The following is a 17,917-nucleotide window of genomic DNA, read 5'->3' as shown; positions in this document are numbered from 1 at the left end:
GGCATAATCCAAGTTGGCGGACAAATAGGACTTAGCGACAATCCAGGATAAATAGATTCAATTTTTCCATCTTCATAATTGTAAGCCCCCGTATCTTTTCCACCACCACCTTCCAAGAAGCAGAACTCCTCGTTCCAATCATCCGTAAAGTAAATGTGATTAGGCTTGATTCCGGAAAATTTAGAGGAGTCGATACAACATGCTCCAGTATTAAAGCCCAAAAAAAAAGCTGAATCTCCCAAGGTTTTAATCTCCTTCTCCTTTAATTCACCTTCGATCAGATCTAATTCAACAACTTTAAATTTAAAAGTCTTATGTCCACCATTTGGACCATCTGAATAATGGGCAAATCGTATCACAAACAACAGTGCATCAGATAACTCGACTAGGTAAAACTGAACTGAAGGCCGACGAAAGATGGTTGTCTTCAGACCAAAAAAGTAACCGTGGCTCTACAATTGGTTCGGAAGTGGTAGGCCCTGCAACTTCAAAAACCCAGAATTGACCCATACATGTTACAAAATAAAAATGACCCTTATAATAATTTATACCCGTGATAGCACCAAATCGACCACACTTAATATGAGTCCAGTTGAGATCACCAGGTCGCCAAAAAGCCAAATGGTTAATATTTGCGTGATAGTGAACCACGAGTACATAATCTGATGTCATACATGGACTGGCAGATAAAACAACTTTTTCTATGCAGGTCCAGATCTGTTCATCTCCGAGACCATTCAAAGCCATTAAGTTTTCTCGCGAAGGAAGTTGAATTTGGGTACGAGACAAAGGATGCAACAGGTTCATCTCTCCGGTATTATTTTCCATGGTGCAGAGCCATCCCTCCGATGGAAAACAGGGTCGTCCTCTAGCTTCAGGGAGGAATATACTGGAAACTTTCTTCTTGGAAAGTGAATAGAATTGTCGATAATCGCTATCTTTATCAGCTAACATTAACAAGGGAACTTGGGGAGTGAACACATCAAATTTATCCTTTGGGGCAGCATTTTTCCAAGAGGTACAAACACAAGTAAAAACAATGAAATCTTTAAGATCTTCAATGCGATTTGCAATCAGATGAAGGAGATCGATGGGTAAATCTGCCCAGTCACCTGACATAGCTCTAGTTCTAGTTCTAATGGTTGGGCAACAACAACGCATATGTATATATAGCTTGCAAGTTATATTCCATTAGTTTGAATCATATTCCTAAATCAACAAGGATTTTGACTTCTCTTACTATATTTAGACTATCAATCCTGCCCAAATTATTCCTATATCAACAAGGATTTGGACTAGAATATTCCTATATCAACAAGGATTTGGAATTCTACAATTATAAAAACTAGCTAATTATTCAAATATTCAAGCTACAAATAGATACAATGTCTTCGCGACAGAGATTTGTCTCTGTATCATATATATGTAAATCACATTAGATATGTGAGTGAGATAGGAGAGTAGCAAGTGAGAGCAAGTCTTGTCTATACATCGTAGATACATGTGATCATTTGGAACAACATTACAAAGAACGGCATAGATTATCCTCCATCCAACTATTGGATTCAAAATACTATTTTCACCCACCTAATGACTCCATAATACATTTATCATTCATCTTTGAGTTCAAAATTGATCACTTATTTAACGGTTTTAAATTTAAACTATTTAAATATTTTTTAAAATACATGGCGCTCATATATTTGTTATAATTTAACTTATCAATATAATTTATAAATAAATTCACCACCCACCTATTATTAATTAAACCCCATTCAATTACTAAACTCGCCCGATTACTAATGAAACAACACGAAAGCTACTGCCAATGAGAGTTTCAAAAAATTTGAGGCGAAAATGTCTATAGAAGTACATTATCATACATTCAAGTCCCCAATCAAAACATATTATAACTCAAGTGTCTAAATAAAAATTACCGATAAACATAAAAGCCTACTATGTTCATCTTAACTATTCTTTCGCCTCAATTATGCCATGGTACTTAATAGATAATCTTTTCAAAAACTAATATGTTAAAGTTTTAATATTTAAAACAAATCATAAATATTTATAGAATTATATTTTTAAAAAGGCGTGAATTAATTCGTGATGTACTATTTTTTTAACTTTAATAGTAAATTTCGAATCAAACTTGAAAGAGGATCCTATTGAAAGTGTCTTCCTTAATATGCGGCTCAACCTAAATTAAATTGGGGTTTGATTCAGACTCGAATAATTTCGTCGTGTTTTAGTAGTGTTTTCTATTTTGATATTAGAATTAGTTTATTAAATGGATGGAATTTAATTATTAATGAGTGGGTAGTTATATGGTTTATAAATGATATTAATAAATTAAATTATAATCAATAGTTGAGCGCCAAGTATTTAAAAGAAATATTTAAACAGTTTAAATTTAAAACCGTCAAATAAGCATATTTTGAAGTCAATATGTGGATGAGAAAGACATTTTGGAGCCAATAGGTGTATGGAGGATAGTTTTGTACCATTTGCAATACTCCGAGCATATTTTAGGTCTTTTTCCGTTCTAACAATAAAGTTATTCAGTTTCATAGGAGATAAAATGTTAAGTAGGAATCAAATGATAGAGTTAAAATTTGCAAACTAAATTTTAAAAGATAACAAACTAAGAAGAAAAAATAGATTAACGGTATGGAAAAAAAATATTATCCGACAAACTAGGAATCACATTATTCGAAATGGCATAATCCAAGCTGGTGGACAAATATGACTTAGTGATAAATCGGAATAAATAGATTCAATTTTCCCATCTTCGAAATTGTAAGCTCCCATATCTCTCCCAGCACCATCTAAGCAGCGGAATTTCTCAAGCCAATCATCCGTAAAATATATATAATTAGGCTTAATTCCGATAAATTTAGACGATTCAATGGAACATGATGCATTAGAACCCAAAAAAAAGGCCGAATTTCCCAAGGTTTTAATCGGCTCCATCTTTAATTCACCCTTGACTAAATCTACTTCAAAGACTTCAAATTTATAGGTCTTATATCTATGATCCTCAAATTGACAGGCATATCGAATAACAAATGATAGTGCACCAGATAGCTCGACTAGGTAATACTGAACTGAATGATGACGGAATATATCATCTTCACACCAATAAAGCAATTGTGACTCTACAGTTGGTTTGAGTTTGGGGGTGGTAGGCCCTGGAACTTCAAAAACCCAGAATTCACCCCCAACAGTAACATAATAGAATTTACCTTTATAATAATTCATATCCATGATATCACCCATTCTGTCCACGCTAATATTAATATTAGTCCAATTGAGATCTCCGGGTCGCCAAAAAGCCAAACGATTAATATTTGCATGATACATAACCACCAATACATAGTCTGATGTAATAGAAGGATTGGCAGATAAGACGGCTTTAACCGTCCAGTCCCATAACACTTGATCATCTCCTAGACCATTAGAAGCCATTAAGTCATCTCGCGAAGGAAGTTGAATTTGGATACGGGACAAAGCATGTAACAAGTTTACAAGAGGTACAAACACTAGTAAAAACAATGAAATCTTTGAGCACGTCAATACGATTTGCAATCTCAACAAGAAGATCAATGGGCAAATCTGCCCAGCCGCCTGCCATTTCTTCTTGATCTAGGTCAAGACAAGAGGTACATATTGTATGTATATAGGGGCGCCTGCAATTATACCTATTTCAATTCGGATAAGGATTTGGACAAGCCCAAACATACTTCCCCTATTAAGATGGACATCACATATATATCAATTTGATATAATTCATATTTGTATGTTATAGCAAAGTTTACATAATCACGTTTCATAGCAAACATATATAGTGTAATTCGCTATACATATACAATCGAAGCGAATTGTATAAAACGAGAAAGAGAAAGAGAATTGGGCAGAGAATTGTATAATACGAAGCGTATAAAACGAATTGTATAATTATAAGTGTATAGGACGATTATATACAATTTGAATTTGTATAAAACGAGAAAGGGAGAAAGGCAAAAGAGACTTGGGCAGAGAATATACAATTGAATCGAATTGTATAAAACGAGAAAGAGAGAAATTATATACAACTAGTCATTTTCGATATACAAATTAATCATTTTATACATTTCAATATAAAATGTATAAAATACTTTTGTGTTTGTATACAGTGAGAGAAAAAATGTATATACAAATACAAATACATATATTTTCGTCCAATATAATTATATTATACAAATACATATTTTATTATACAAATACAATGTATCTATGAATTTATACAAAACTAAACAATTTGTATAAAATTGGATGCGAATTATACAAATCAAAAGCTCCATAAAAAAAATAAATCTTGTTATGAATCGCAATCATGCAAACTATAACTATAACATACAAATATGATTTTTATCATATACATGAAAGTTGTTACATTGAACAAAGGAAATTTTCATTCACCTTATCGGAAGAGAACATTTGACAACTGAATATCGTATTATTGGTTTGGTAGGAAGAAAAACGTTTTTCATCGTAAATAATGTTTTTTGAAAAAAAAAAAGTAATTTAAAATTTATTTTCTCATGTCTAGTTAGTAGGTGAAAAATAATTTTTAGTATTTGATTAGTAAAAATAAAAAAACATTTTTTAGAAAAAAAACTTTCTAGAGGGTAAAAAATAAAAAACCTTTTTAAGTAAACCATTTATGATACGAATATCAAACTCTGATAACCAATTTAAAAAAAAGGTCTGTAAGTGGGTATTTTGTGAAGCTGGGTGATTCTGCAGAGCTTGTCAGTTAATAGAGGTTAGTTACTAGCAGTTAGTAACAGCTTCAGACTTGGACACTAATACAAAGTTTCTGTATATAAGATGTAGTTAACTTTTTTATTTTAGTGGTATACACAAAGTTTCTCTAATTCTCTTTTAGCAACACAAAAATCATTTCAATCTTCTCCTATGTCGTCTCGTTATGATGTTTACTCTGATAGAAAGAAAAATGATCGATCCTCCTTCAACAACTAATTCAAAGTGCGATTTTATTGGCTGCGAGAAGAAATACCGCAACGATGCTGAGCTCAAAGATCATTACAAACTTGTACACCGCCAGATTGAGACCGTTGAAAGGAATAGATGCAATCAATGTGGAAATTATTTTCGGACTAAAGGTGAAAGAGCCGAACACGAAACGTTTTACTCTCACAGATAAGGATGGTAAGTTTTTATAATTTCGTCTGATTTTGAATTTCTTGATATTTGTTAGTAGAATTCCGATATTAAAGGTTTTGTTGTTAATTTTGTGAATGTTGCAATTTTCGGGTCATTGTTAATGGAAAATATTCATGGTTTCAAGTTAGTTATACCTCCCACCAAAAGCAGTTATCTTTTTTTTCATCACTCTGTTCTTGAACTTTCTGGCATTTATCAATTTGGTTTTTGGGATTTGTGGAAAATTTAACTATTGGGTAGTGAAATTTGGGGAAAGTTTCGATTTTTTGTTGTTCGACTATTGAGTTTTGAAACAGAGACTGCTACGCGTTTGAGAGAGAAAAAAGATTGAACTCTTAATGAAATGGTTCATGATCTTTTTCTGTTAATATCTTGTCTGTTTTGATATTTGATACTGCTACTTGTTTGATTAATTGTCTTTGAGAAAGAATTATTCAACTTTCAGTGAATCGGCGGATGGATCTTTTGCTGTAAATTTCTTGTCATTTATTCTATTCAAGCTCAAAATGCTTGTACTGGTTTTGTGGAATTCAATGATGAATTCTTAGGATCTTTTGGTTAAAGATAGCTAATTTTCTATTCATTGTTTCTTGTGCATTTTGATTGTACCAGCGCTGCATCTTGGATTACCATTTGTGCCTAGCTATCTAGTACAGTCTGATTTTTTAGAACAGATGGTTCTTGGGTTTGATCATCTTTCTGCTGGTGTTGATATTATATTCTCAACTGGCTCGGAATTGGTAATGTTTTATCTCATACGAATCAATTTCCTCGTACTACATTTTATGATTATTGATTTTGTAGTAGTTAAATTAGATTAGTGTTTATGCAGGGTCAGCATTGCTTGTTTTACATTTCGATTGGGAGCAATGACTTCATTCACTACTATATCCCGAATGCCTCAAATGTTTTAACTGTTTACCTGCCATGGAGTTTCAACCAGTTTTTAGCACAGACGATTAAACAGGAGATCAAGGTGCAGTGTTGTTCTATACAAAATCTTAATACTGTCTTCTTTATGCAGTTGCCTTCTTCGACATTTTGCTTTCATATGTAATGAATTTTGCAGATTTATACCAACCATTTAGCCTCTTTGCTCCCTCTATCATGCATTATATGTTTCAATTTCCCCTTTAGGCTCTGCATTGTTTCCACGATTATTAAGTTCAACGTGCAGAAATTAGGTTACTTTGCTGGTTAATGTTTTCCTTCTAACGTGTATGTACTGGTGCCACAGAACCTGTACAATGACAAGGTGAGAAAAGTGGTTGTAATGGGACTGGCTCCAATAGGCTGTGCACCTCACTACTTATGGTTGTACAGTAGCGAGAATGGGGAGTGTGTCAAGAACATAAATGACATGATTTTTGCTGTAAGATATATGGTTTCTGAACTAAATGAAGAGCTTGCTGATGCCACTATCATATTCTGCGATGCATTTGAAGGTTCAGTGGACATTATTCAGAATTACAACCGTTATGGTGAGGCAATGTGTAGGATCTCATTTGACAGGAAATGTCAGGCGAGAAGATCAAATCTGACATACTGTTTTTTTTTTTCAATTTTCATTATCGGTTTCAATGTGACACATGAGGCTTGCTGTGGTTTAGGTGAATATAAAGGTTGGATCATGTGTGTCTCCCCTGAAATGGCGTACAATAACACGCCTCTAGCCACATCTGGTGGGATCAAGTTCATCCGACTGATGCTGTGAATGCTATCCTCGCTGAAAACGTCTGGTCCAGCCTGCATACACCTATATGTTACCCTATGAACCTGCAAGACGTGTTAGCCCAAAGCACCAGATAGTTCAACTTAGAGACAATTGTGAATATATGACCATTTTATAGATAGTATATCATTCTTTGTGTCTTTACATGTAGCTTTGGTATTTCTGCAATGTCAACTTTTTCTGCTAAGTGCATTCAGCTTGAGTAGTTTCTCTAACAATCTGCAATGAGTCCTATGTGGCATGATCTGTAATGACCTCCTAAACGCTCACTCCCTTTGTATTAAAATACACCTCAATCCTGAGTTGGCCTATTATTATTCCACTCGACAACAACTGAATAATATATAGTCGAGTTGCAACTAATTTATAAACTATCCATTTTGATCCAAATAAATTTAACCCCACATAGGACTACAAGTAAGCGCCCTGTAGTATGCTTTCGACTTCAAAATCAATAAATTTCTTAATACAGTCTACAGTTCGAACAAAAATTATTGAGCTTCATCAAATTAATAGACAATCGCAAAGTTAATAAATTCAAAATAAAACTTCCAAGTGTAATAATTTTTTTTGTAAAAAGCTACACGTCATTGCTATTAACAATTATTTCATACTCCGTCGATAACCAATAAAGGAATGTTATAAAATATTATCGTATGGATGTTCACTTGTAACAAACTCAATAACAAAATTAACACAATTCAAATTCAAACAACCAATAAATCTATTCACGAACTTATACTTGAAATTATAAAGCAATTTAAAAACTAAAAGGGAATTTAAGAACACATTAAAAAGAAAGGGATGAGAAGTGGAACTAGACATTTTTCTCAACAATTTGCATAATTCCTAAATCAGGTAAATTGAAATATTCACAAATACGATCCAAATTAAAAGTATAGGAAAAGAGTCAAAAATACTCTTAAACTATGTGAAATGAACAAAAATGTCCTTCATTTGTAGTTTGATCCAAAAATATTCTTACTGTTATTTAATAGATCAAAATGCTCATTTTTCAAATAAATAAAGTATTTCGTTTAAACATATTCTTTTTTCTAATAATATTTTTTTAAAATTAGGAAATATTTATCTTACTTCAATTCAGAAAAAAATAAAAAATGAAAATGTTTCATATTTTATTATAATTGTGTTTTATCGTTAGATAAATACAAATTAATACAAATTAATGATGGATATATTATGATATTGTATATATAATATATATTATATGTCAAAAAGGGTACATGAAATTATTCTATTTTAATTAATAAAATGAGATTAAGAAGAAGAAAAAAGTATTTCCTACATTTTTATTTGTTAAAGTGATTATAAAAGAAACAAAACAAAAATATGATTCTTTGATAATATTTTAGTTAGGAAGAATATGCGTTTGAAAAGGAAAAATAATGATATATATCTTGAGAAGAGGGCATTTTTGACCATTTAGTAACTATAAGGGCATTTCGGGATTAAAATACAGACTGCAAGAGCATTTTTGAACCAAAGTATTGACAGTAAGGACATTTTTGAACCAAACTACAAATGAAAGATATTTTTGTTCCTTTCACATAGTTTACGGTATTTTTAACCCTTTTCTCAAAATAATATTATAAACTATCGTGAATCCTAGTAATTAAAATCTAAAGTAGTGAGATTTATGTAATTTACCTTTCAAATTATCTTAAGTTCAATCTATAAAATTCTGAGCGAGTTGGACGGATAACTGATATTTAAGTTTATTTTAACAATCTTACGTAAATTGTATTAGTCAAATATAAAGACCTCCAACTAAAGCTCGAAAAGTCTTAGAATCTACTAGGAGTGAGTCTTCTTTGCATTTTAGCCCCGTGCTAGTCTCAAGAGGAGTAGAGCACTTAAGGTTTCTTCGTAGTCTTCGTCATATTTTTGGGAAAAGTCTCGAGCAACCAACCTTGCTTTATATTTGTCTATTGCAACGTATGGAGGAGTTGTTTGTTTTTAGTTTGTTTAATTTTAATCTTACAATAATAATGTATTTAAACCTTTATAAAATATATCTTATTTTTTAAAAATAATATGATGGTATTTGAAAATCGTGAGTCAAATAATTTTTTTAATTATATATTTATTAAATATTTTATATTATTAATTATCATTATTTATAATATTCTATTTACGTAATTTTTAAAAATATATTAACTTTATTTTAAAAATTAAGAAAATCTATATTCACAAGTACGCTCAAAATTTAAAAAAAATTAATTTTATAAAATGAAAAATATCACGTAAATTGACATAAAAAGAAAGTCATAGCGTGCAACTATACTATAAGGACAATTTGGGAAAAGAAAATTAAAAGGGTGGTTATACTCTCCCGCCAAAAGCAGTTAACTTTTTCTTCTTCGTCTTCCTCACTCACTCTCTGTATCCGCCATGGATTTCTCTGTAATCAAGATTCTGTTCATCTTCAGCTTTTTCGTATACCCAGAAGCTAAAGCTCTCATTTACCCTCAAGATCTCATAACCCATGATTCTGTTTTTGATTTTCCGTCATTAAACCAGTCTTTTCCGACCTCTTCCTCTCCAATTTTTCGTCCTCCTACTGCTCCTCTTGTTCCAGCGCTATTCATTATTGGTGATTCTTCTGTTGATTGTGGTACGAATAACTTTCTTGGGACTTTTGCTCGTGCTGATAGGCTTCCTTATGGTCGTGATTTTGATACTCAACAACCTACTGGTCGATTCTGCAATGGAAGAATCCCAGTCGATTATCTAGGTAATTTTATCAATGGGGTGTTTGGGTTTTGTGGAAAATTGAACTATTGGGTAGTGAAATTTGGGGAAAAGTTTCCATTTTTTTGGCTCAGAGTTTTGAGTGTTGAGACTGGTACGTGTTTGATTAATTGTCTGAGAGAGAAAAAAGATTGAACTTTCAATGAAATGATATTTGAGACTGCTACGTGTTTGAGTAATTGTCTTTGAGAATCATCTATACGACTTTCAATGAATCGACCTATGGACCTTTTGCTGTAAATTTCTTGTCTTTTATCCTATTCAAGCTCAAAATGTTTGTACTGGTTTTGTGGAATTCAATGATGAATTCCTAGGACCTTTTGGTTAAAGATAGCTAATTTTCTATTCATCGTTTCTTGTGCATTTTGATTTTATCAGCGCTGCGTCTTGGGTTACCATTTGTGCCTAGCTATCTAGGACAGGCTGGTTCTATTAAAGAGATGGTTCTTGGGGTTAATTATGCTTCTGCAGGTGCTGGCATTATATTCTCAAGTGGCTCGGAATTGGTAATAGTTTTATATATATCATATACGAATCAGTTTTTACCTACTACATTTTAGTTAAGTTAGATTAGTGTTTATGCAGGGTCAGCATATCTCACTTGCACAGCAAATAGAACAAGTTACTGACACTGTTCAGCAGTTTATAGTGAATATTGGTGAGGATGCAACTACTGATCTGATATCTAGTTCCTTGTTTTACATTTCGATTGGGAGCAATGACTTCATTCACTACTATCTCCTGAATGCCTCAAATGTTCAAAATGTTTACCTGCCATGGAGTTTCAACCAGTTTCTAGCACAGACGATTAAACAGGAGATCAAGGTGCAGTGTTGTTCTATACAAAATCTTAATACTGTCTTCTTTGTGCAGTTTCCTTCTTAGCATTTTGCTTTCATATGTAATGAATTTTGCAGCTTTATACAAACCATTTAACCTCTTTGCTCCCTCTAGCATGCATTATATGTTTCAATTTCCCCTTAGGCTCTGCATTGTTTCCAAGATTATTAAGTTCAGTGTGCACAAATTAGGTTACTTTGGTTCTATATGTCACCAGTGCTGGTTAAAGTTTTCCTTCTAACGTGTATGTACTGGTGCCACAGAACCTGTACAATGACAAGGTGAGAAAAGTGGTTGTAATGGGACTGGCTCCAATAGGCTGTGCACCATACTACTTATGGTTGTACAGTAGCGAGAATGGGGAGTGTGTCAAGAACATAAATGACATGATTTTGGAGTTCAATTTTGCTGTAAGATATATGGTTTCTGAACTAAATGAAGAGCTTGTTGATGCCACTATCATATTCTGCGATGCATTTGAAGGTTCAATGGACATTATTCAGAATTACAACCGTTATGGTGAGGCAATGTGTAGGATCTCATTTGACAGGACATGTCAGGCGAGAAGTTCAAATCTGACATACTGTTTTTTTCAATTTTCATTATAGGTTTCAATGTGACGGATGAGGCTTGCTGTGGTTTAGGTGAATATAAAGGTTGGATCATGTGTGTTTCCCCTGAAATGGCGTGCAGTAACGCCTCTAGCCACATCTGGTGGGATCAATTTCATCCGACTGATGCTGTGAATGCTATCCTCGCTGACAACGTCTGGTCCAGCCTGCATACACCTATGTGTTACCCTATGAACCTGCAAGACATGTTAGCTCAAAGCACCAGATAGGTTCAACTTAGAGACAATTGTGAATATATGGCCATTGTATAGATAGTATATCATTCTTTGTGTCTTTAGATGTAGCTTTGTTATTTCTGCAATGTCAACTTTTTTCTGCTAAGTGCATTCAGCTTGAGTAGTTTCTCTAACAATCTGCAATGAGTCCCATGTGGCATGATCTGTAATGACCTCCTAAACGCTCACTCCCTTTGTATTAAAACACACCTTGATCCTAATTTGGCCTATTATTATTCCACTTGACAATAAGTGAGCGTAGACCAACTCAACATCTAGGTGTGTGTTAATACAAATAAAGTGATAGTTTGGCTAATAAATTGAACCATGGACAATTAATGTATGAAACTTGCAAAAATTCGATAATTCAATTATGTTTTTGACTGTTTTTTCTACCTTAATTATTTGAAATTGAAGTATAGTTAAGTTGTTAACACATTATATTATATAGTCAGAGTTGCAACTTATTTATAAATTATCCATTTTGACCAAAATAAAAAAAGAGAACTAAAAGAAGTAATTCAAATTTGAAAATTCGAAAAGAAAATAAAATTATAAAGCTGAAAAAAAAAAAGAAAAAAAAAAGACAAAGGTCTGACTCAAAGCCACCCTCAACGGTCTAAGAGAAGTGAACCGACCTTGTGTCTCATTCTTTCTTAATATAAATACATTGTTTTTGAACAAAAATTATCGAGCTTCGTTAAAATTAATTTTTTTAAATTTTTTTTTAAAGTGTAGTAATATTTTATAAAAGGCTTATACGCCACCATCACTTTTAATATCATAATATACTAACTCTCATATTAGAAATATAAAATCCTTTAATATAAATAATTTTATATTCATGATTCAAATCTAAAATTTAACAATAAAAAAATATAAGCACATCTACTCAAACGTAAATTTTTAAAAAATATATATACTCAATATATAACATGGACACGTACCTCATTTTGTTCCATAATTGTCTATATTTTGAAGTTACATACTTACTCCCTTGTTTTCTTTGTATTATTATTTTGTGGACATTTGTTATTAAGGTTTTTTGAGTTATATTGAAGATGCAAGATTCAATGAACATGTCCACTTGTCCTCTACTTTATTCTAATTTATTTTATTTTTTAAAATAGATTTCAAAGTTTCAATAGTGACTCAAAGTTTAAAGGAGACAAAAGAATGTGATGCATCATTAAGCTAATTAAACATAAAGCAAATCATAATTCAGAAATCTTATCTTCTTAGATATCAAATAAATCTATTTGATTCTCTTTGTTATAATTTATAATATGCTAGTGACTCAACTTCAAATCTATGCAACATTTTCTCATTTTTGTTTGATTGATACAGTTTAAGTCGAAAAAATTATCAAGAGCATTTAATATTCAATATAAATATATGAAAAATAAATCATAATTTTTTATGCAAAGAAAGATGTTTGACTGATCGCTCATTATGAATGAATTTTTGAAAAAAATATCTAATTTATTTACTTTCACTCAGTATTATTAGTGTTTATATTAATCTTATCATGTAATATACCAATTATTAAAGAATAAAGTACTCTCTAATCATTTTTTTCATTTTTATAATTCGAATACCATATCTCTTAGAAAGGAACTACAAATCCACTTCAAAGGAAGGCATTTTTTTCTTTTCAAATTACCAGTTTTTACTATTTTACTTTTACTGTAGATATTGAAAGGAGAGTAATTAATTAGAATTAGTCAATTGTTAATTTTTAAGAGAGATTTTCTGGATTTGTAATACTAATTTGGAACCCATTCCTAGAGCCAAGGTGTTTGTTATGTCACTCAACAATTTGGTCCTTTTTTTTTTTGTGCAATACATTGAATTTAAAATTTAAAAAGTTCAATTAACATGCTGTTTTTTTAGTATAACAAAGATGTTCCCCAAATTATTATTAAAATCACTTAATTTATCCATAGGTTATATTAAACTCGTATTGTTACTGCATATTTGAGGATAATGTATTTCTTAAAATAGATTAAATATAATATATTTTCAATATATGGGAGTAAAAACATACATTTTTTAATTAATTCAAGTAAAGGTTAAATGTGCTAAAAGTATATATCACAAGGAACAAATTGATAATCTATCAATTATGTTAAATCAATAAATAATTTTCCTAACTAATGATGTTGAGTTTGAATCATATGTATTCGTCTTTATCAAAAAAATATTTTATTCTTAATGAGGAATTTTAGTCATACATCGAATTTAGTCCGTCTCAATACTTATATGCAGATCCAAAGTCTATGACTTCACAAGAATCTAATAGTATTCTTTGTACCTCATATATATATATTTATATATTAAAAATTATTAAATATATATAAATAATTAATCGTGAACACATTTAATATAATTTGATCTTAACATAAATAAATCAGAAACTTCAAATTTTAAATCTACAATCTGTTTATATAAGTATTATGCACCAGATGAAAAATTAAGAACAATTTTTTCTTATTTTAAAAATTGTTTGAAGATATTTTATTCAAATTCTAGGTCCATTAAAAATAATCTTCTTAGCTCCCTATAAGATAAGAGTAAGAGTCGGAGATTATCGATTAACTAAGCGTGATTTGATATTTCGTGGCCAAGTACTTTGGGACAGATTCACTCTATTATTATTTCCTATTCTTTCCGAATTCATTTAAACGATTGACTAAGTGTGCTTTGATAGCTCATAATAGAGTATTATTAGTACCTCTTATTCTCCACAATCACTTATAGAATTATATTGATTATATTATTAGGGACGAAAAAAGGATAAAGTTTTGAGTGTCAGTAAGATATGGATAAATAAAGTTAAATATAAAGTAAAGTTTATGAATAATAAATTGAAATAAAGCTAAGTTTGTGAATATACACTTTTATATGAGTCATCATAATATAGTCAATAGCAAATAAGCTAAGCTAACGGCTATAATTCCGCTTCTTCCACTCTTCACTTTCCCCCTTCATTGACATTTCTAGCGGAAAACTTCAAAAGGCCGGCGAATAAATCGGATACTGTTTCAATTTTCCGACATGTAACCAAGTCATACAACCAAGCTCCGATATCCAATTCCGGGAAATGCAGGGAGGATAATTAAGAAGAAAAAAAAAAAGATCCCCTTTTTTTTTTTAATCAAATCCTTCCCTTACCATGTAGCAATATATAAGCTTTTATTCTTTGACCCATTTGCCTTTTGATTCTTTCCTACTGGTAAAGAATCCACTATCCTGTGGAAAAGCAAAAAAAAAATTGTCCCCAGAGCCTAAGCAATCTAGTTTCTTTGCACCCTTTTGTGCGTGTGACCTGTTTGATAAAATTCCCCAAAGAAGTGAATTGTTGAAGGTTTACTTAGATTCTTGATCTTTAAGCTCTGTATTTCTGAGGAGTTTTGGATCAATATTTATTTGGGTATTTCATTTATTGCAGTTTAGGATTGTAAAAGTTTGAATCTTTGGTCTTGATTGCTTTGAGTTCCTTTTATTTGTATTTTGGTTTTATCTATTTTTTGTTCTTTGTTTTCTGGGTAAGAAAGGTAGAGTCTTTTGGTAAAAGGGGAATTACATTTCTGCATTGAGGATTTAAGATTGAGCAACCTTGTACATGGTTGATGCCCTGTTTGAGATATTTGAACACTTATATAGTCATTAAGGAGAATAGGGGTTGAAGAAAATCTTGAGGCTGGTGTGTAAAGCCTTGGATAATCATCACAATGTCTGCTGTTGATGTGGCTTTGAGTCCGGTTCAGGAAGAGTCTGTCCGGGCTACAAGACATATCTATGGCCCATTGGCGCTTTGCACAAATGAATCAATTGTAATATATATCACTGTGGCTGGTTCTGTGATTCCAATGCGCGTGTTGGAGTCTGATTCGATTGGTGAAGTGAAACTTAAGCTCCAAACTTGTAAAGGGTTTGTAGTTAAGATGCAGAAGCTAGTTTTTGGTGGTAGAGAGCTGGCAAGAAATGAATCTTTGGTCAGGGACTATGGAGTCAGTAATGGGAATGTGTTGCATATGGTCTTCAAGATCTCTGATCTCCTTGTCATCACTGTTAGGACCACTTGTGGCATGGAATTTGAATTCCCTGTTGACAGGCATCAAGATATTGGGTACCTTAAACGTACCATATTGAAGAAAGGTAAAGACTTTGGTGAGGAACTTAAGGTTCAAGAGCTATTCTGTAATGGTGAGAAGCTTGAGGATCAGAAGCTCATTGATGATATTACTGCTGATGCAGTGATTCACTTGGTAGTTCAGAAATTTGCAAAGCTTCGGGCTAAGCATGCCGAGAGGGATGTTGAACTTTCTGTTGTTGCAGCTAATTGGCATGAGGAGACCCAAAGTCAGGGTGAACATGAACCATCCAGGGAGTTACAGCCCTTCTCCAAGAAGACACCTGATACAAATTTGGTGTTGGAACCTTTTGTTGTTGATCCAAATGTTGAACTGCCAGGATATATCTGGGACATGATCAACTCTGCATGTGATGGATTGACGAAAGGAAATATACCTATCCGATCATCTGAAGGGACTGGAGGAACTTATTTCATGCAGGATGGGTCTGGCAACAAGTATGTTGCCATTTTTAAGCCCATTGATGAGGAACCGCTAGCTGTGAATAACCCTCAAGGGCTACCTTTATCAACCAACGGTGAAGGGTTGAAAAGGGGAACCCGAGTTGGAGAAGGTGCATTCAGGGAGGTTGCAGCTTTCCTTCTGGACCATCCAAGGACCGGGCACCGAACATTGTCCAATTGTGAGATAGGCTTTTCCGGTGTGCCTCCCACTGTTATGGTTCAGTGCTTGCACAATACATTTCATCATCCTGATGGATTTGAGTGGTCATCTGAATACACCAAAATTGGCTCACTGCAGCTGTTTATGAAGAATGAAGGAAATTGTGAGGATATGGGTCCAGGGATATTTCCTGTTGAGGAAGTCCATAAGATTACTGTCTTTGACATAAGAACAGCAAATGCTGATAGGCATGCTGGGAATATTCTTGTGAGCAGGGAAGGGAAAGAAGGACGAATCGTGCTTACACCAATTGACCATGGCTACTGCTTGCCTGAGAATGTAAGTTATGATTGTGTTATTCCTTTCAATGTTGTTTGACAATGATTAGAAATGCTACGAACTTAGATCTTCCTTGTGAGTAATTTTCCATTTGCACTAACTTGATTATAGAGTGTGGGAAGTTCTTAGAACCCTAAGGTACAACTGCACAACTCCATTTCTATGCCTTGTGGATTCTTCTAATGTTTCAGTTATGATTTCCCTGATGTGGAGAAACTTTGAGGTGCCTAGTTTGAATGCAATGATTTGTTCCTTCCCTGCATGTATTGCTGCATATATTGCCTCTCGTATCTTTAGGTCCAGTTTCCCTCCTTTAAATTGTTGAAAGAAGTCTTTGAACTTTCTAAATATCTATGATATTTTCTATATCTGTATCATAGCCCTGATTCATAATGTCCAAGAACCTCCACTGTCAAAACTGAAACTTTTATCTTTCTATTAATTTTTTAGCATTTATACTAATTCAACATTTACTTCCGTTCAAGAGTTGCACTCACAAATTTGTTATCTGCAGTTTGAAGATTGCACCTTTGATTGGCTCTATTGGCCACAAGCCCGTAAACCTTACTCTCCAGAAACTATCAAGTATATCAAATCACTGGATGCTGAACAAGACATCGGCCTTCTTAAATTTTACGGATTGGATTTGTCTGTTGAATGTGCTCGTACTCTTCGTATCTCAACCATGCTTCTGAAGAAAGGGGTAGAGACAGGACTTACACCATTTGACATCGGAAATATGATGTGCAGGGAAACCTTGAACAAGGAATCTGTAATCGAGGAAATCATTCGTGATGCTGAAGATTCTATGCTTCCTGGCATGACTGAAGCTACATTTCTTGAAACTGTCTACAAGCTCATGGATATCAAGCTTGAGAAGCTAAAATATAAATCTTCCTAAGGATTGTAAGTATGTATCTTCAATTCTGTTGTATGTATATAGCGTTCGGTCCATATATATATATAAATGGACTGAATGGAGATAGGAAAGGTTGATGACTGACCTTGTCTGTCTATGGTCGGAAACCTTTTTCCCTCTCAACTTCTGCTCATTACCAATAATGGTGGTTCTTCAAATATGGAGCAGAAGTTGCAATATGCAATAAATAATAAATAAAACAAACTGTTATTTGTAAAACAGTTGTCATGTATCCTTTCTCAATGAGTAAAGTGATACTGAGTTTTATGTACAAAAGCTATCAAATTCCTTCTCTCAGTAAGCAGCACTAACTAACTTGTGAAATTTTATGTTTACTAGAGGATTTTAGTTAGCCTTGGCGCAATGTTAAAAGTTGAGCTCTACATGTTTTCTCAGTTGAGCTCATCACGCGTGGCTTGAAAGTAAAAAGTGAAAAATGAGGTAAAAAATACCTATTATAAATAGTTTTTGAAGTATAA

The 17,917-nt window shown here is 32.7% G+C and overlaps 4 protein-coding genes and 1 pseudogene across 4 annotated transcripts; 3 read left to right on the top strand and 2 right to left on the bottom strand.

Moving 5' to 3' along the window:
• Nucleotides 1-121: 121 nt before the first annotated feature.
• Nucleotides 122-1,119, bottom strand: LOC114078459 (putative F-box protein At3g25750). The gene has a single exon (XM_027919347.1). It carries the CDS (start codon nucleotides 1,117-1,119, stop codon nucleotides 373-375), a length of 747 nt encoding a protein of 248 aa, XP_027775148.1. The 3' UTR covers nucleotides 122-372.
• Nucleotides 1,120-2,703: 1,584 nt separating this feature from the next.
• LOC107027897 (F-box protein At4g35733-like) lies at nucleotides 2,704-3,468 on the bottom strand. The gene has a single exon (XM_015228943.1). It carries the CDS (start codon nucleotides 3,466-3,468, stop codon nucleotides 2,704-2,706), a length of 765 nt encoding a protein of 254 aa, XP_015084429.1.
• Nucleotides 3,469-5,847: 2,379 nt separating this feature from the next.
• Nucleotides 5,848-7,053, top strand: LOC107028264 (annotated as a pseudogene).
• Nucleotides 7,054-9,310: 2,257 nt separating this feature from the next.
• Nucleotides 9,311-11,763, top strand: LOC107028042 (GDSL esterase/lipase At1g71691-like). Its single transcript, XM_015229095.2, has 5 exons — nucleotides 9,311-9,716; nucleotides 10,112-10,239; nucleotides 10,319-10,558; nucleotides 10,837-11,092; nucleotides 11,182-11,763. The coding sequence occupies exons 1-5, from the start codon at nucleotides 9,374-9,376 to the stop codon at nucleotides 11,412-11,414; spliced, it is 1,200 nt and encodes a 399-aa protein (XP_015084581.1). The 5' UTR covers nucleotides 9,311-9,373; the 3' UTR covers nucleotides 11,415-11,763.
• A 3,391-nt stretch (nucleotides 11,764-15,154) lies between these two features.
• On the top strand, nucleotides 15,155-17,745 carry LOC107026758 (phosphatidylinositol 4-kinase gamma 4-like). Its single transcript, XM_015227838.2, has 2 exons — nucleotides 15,155-16,519; nucleotides 17,034-17,745. The coding sequence occupies exons 1-2, from the start codon at nucleotides 15,155-15,157 to the stop codon at nucleotides 17,418-17,420; spliced, it is 1,752 nt and encodes a 583-aa protein (XP_015083324.1). The 3' UTR covers nucleotides 17,421-17,745.
• The last annotated feature ends 172 nt before the right edge of the window (nucleotides 17,746-17,917 follow it).

Source organism: Solanum pennellii, chromosome 8 (assembly GCF_001406875.1).
Source record: "Solanum pennellii chromosome 8, SPENNV200".
In the NCBI taxonomy this organism is placed as follows: Eukaryota; Viridiplantae; Streptophyta; class Magnoliopsida; order Solanales; family Solanaceae; genus Solanum; species Solanum pennellii.
Note: the sequence above shows the minus strand (reverse complement) of the source record. Positions and strands in the feature narration are given on the sequence as shown.

Bases quoted from the DNA above. Each gene is read 5' to 3' on its own strand.
- LOC114078459 (XM_027919347.1), bottom strand. From the start codon at position 1,119: ATGTCAGGTGACTGGGCAGATTTACCCATCGATCTCCTTCATCTGATT.
- LOC107027897 (XM_015228943.1), bottom strand. From the start codon at position 3,468: ATGGCTTCTAATGGTCTAGGAGATGATCAAGTGTTATGGGACTGGACG.
- LOC107026758 (XM_015227838.2), top strand. From the start codon at position 15,155: ATGTCTGCTGTTGATGTGGCTTTGAGTCCGGTTCAGGAAGAGTCTGTC. The intron at 16,520-17,033 runs GTAAGTTATGAT...TGTTATCTGCAG, and splicing joins GCTACTGCTTGCCTGAGAAT to TTTGAAGATTGCACCTTTGA.
- LOC107028042 (XM_015229095.2), top strand. From the start codon at position 9,374: ATGGATTTCTCTGTAATCAAGATTCTGTTCATCTTCAGCTTTTTCGTA. The intron at 9,717-10,111 runs GTAATTTTATCA...TGATTTTATCAG, and splicing joins AATCCCAGTCGATTATCTAG to CGCTGCGTCTTGGGTTACCA. The intron at 11,093-11,181 runs GTGAGGCAATGT...TTTTCATTATAG, and splicing joins TCAGAATTACAACCGTTATG to GTTTCAATGTGACGGATGAG.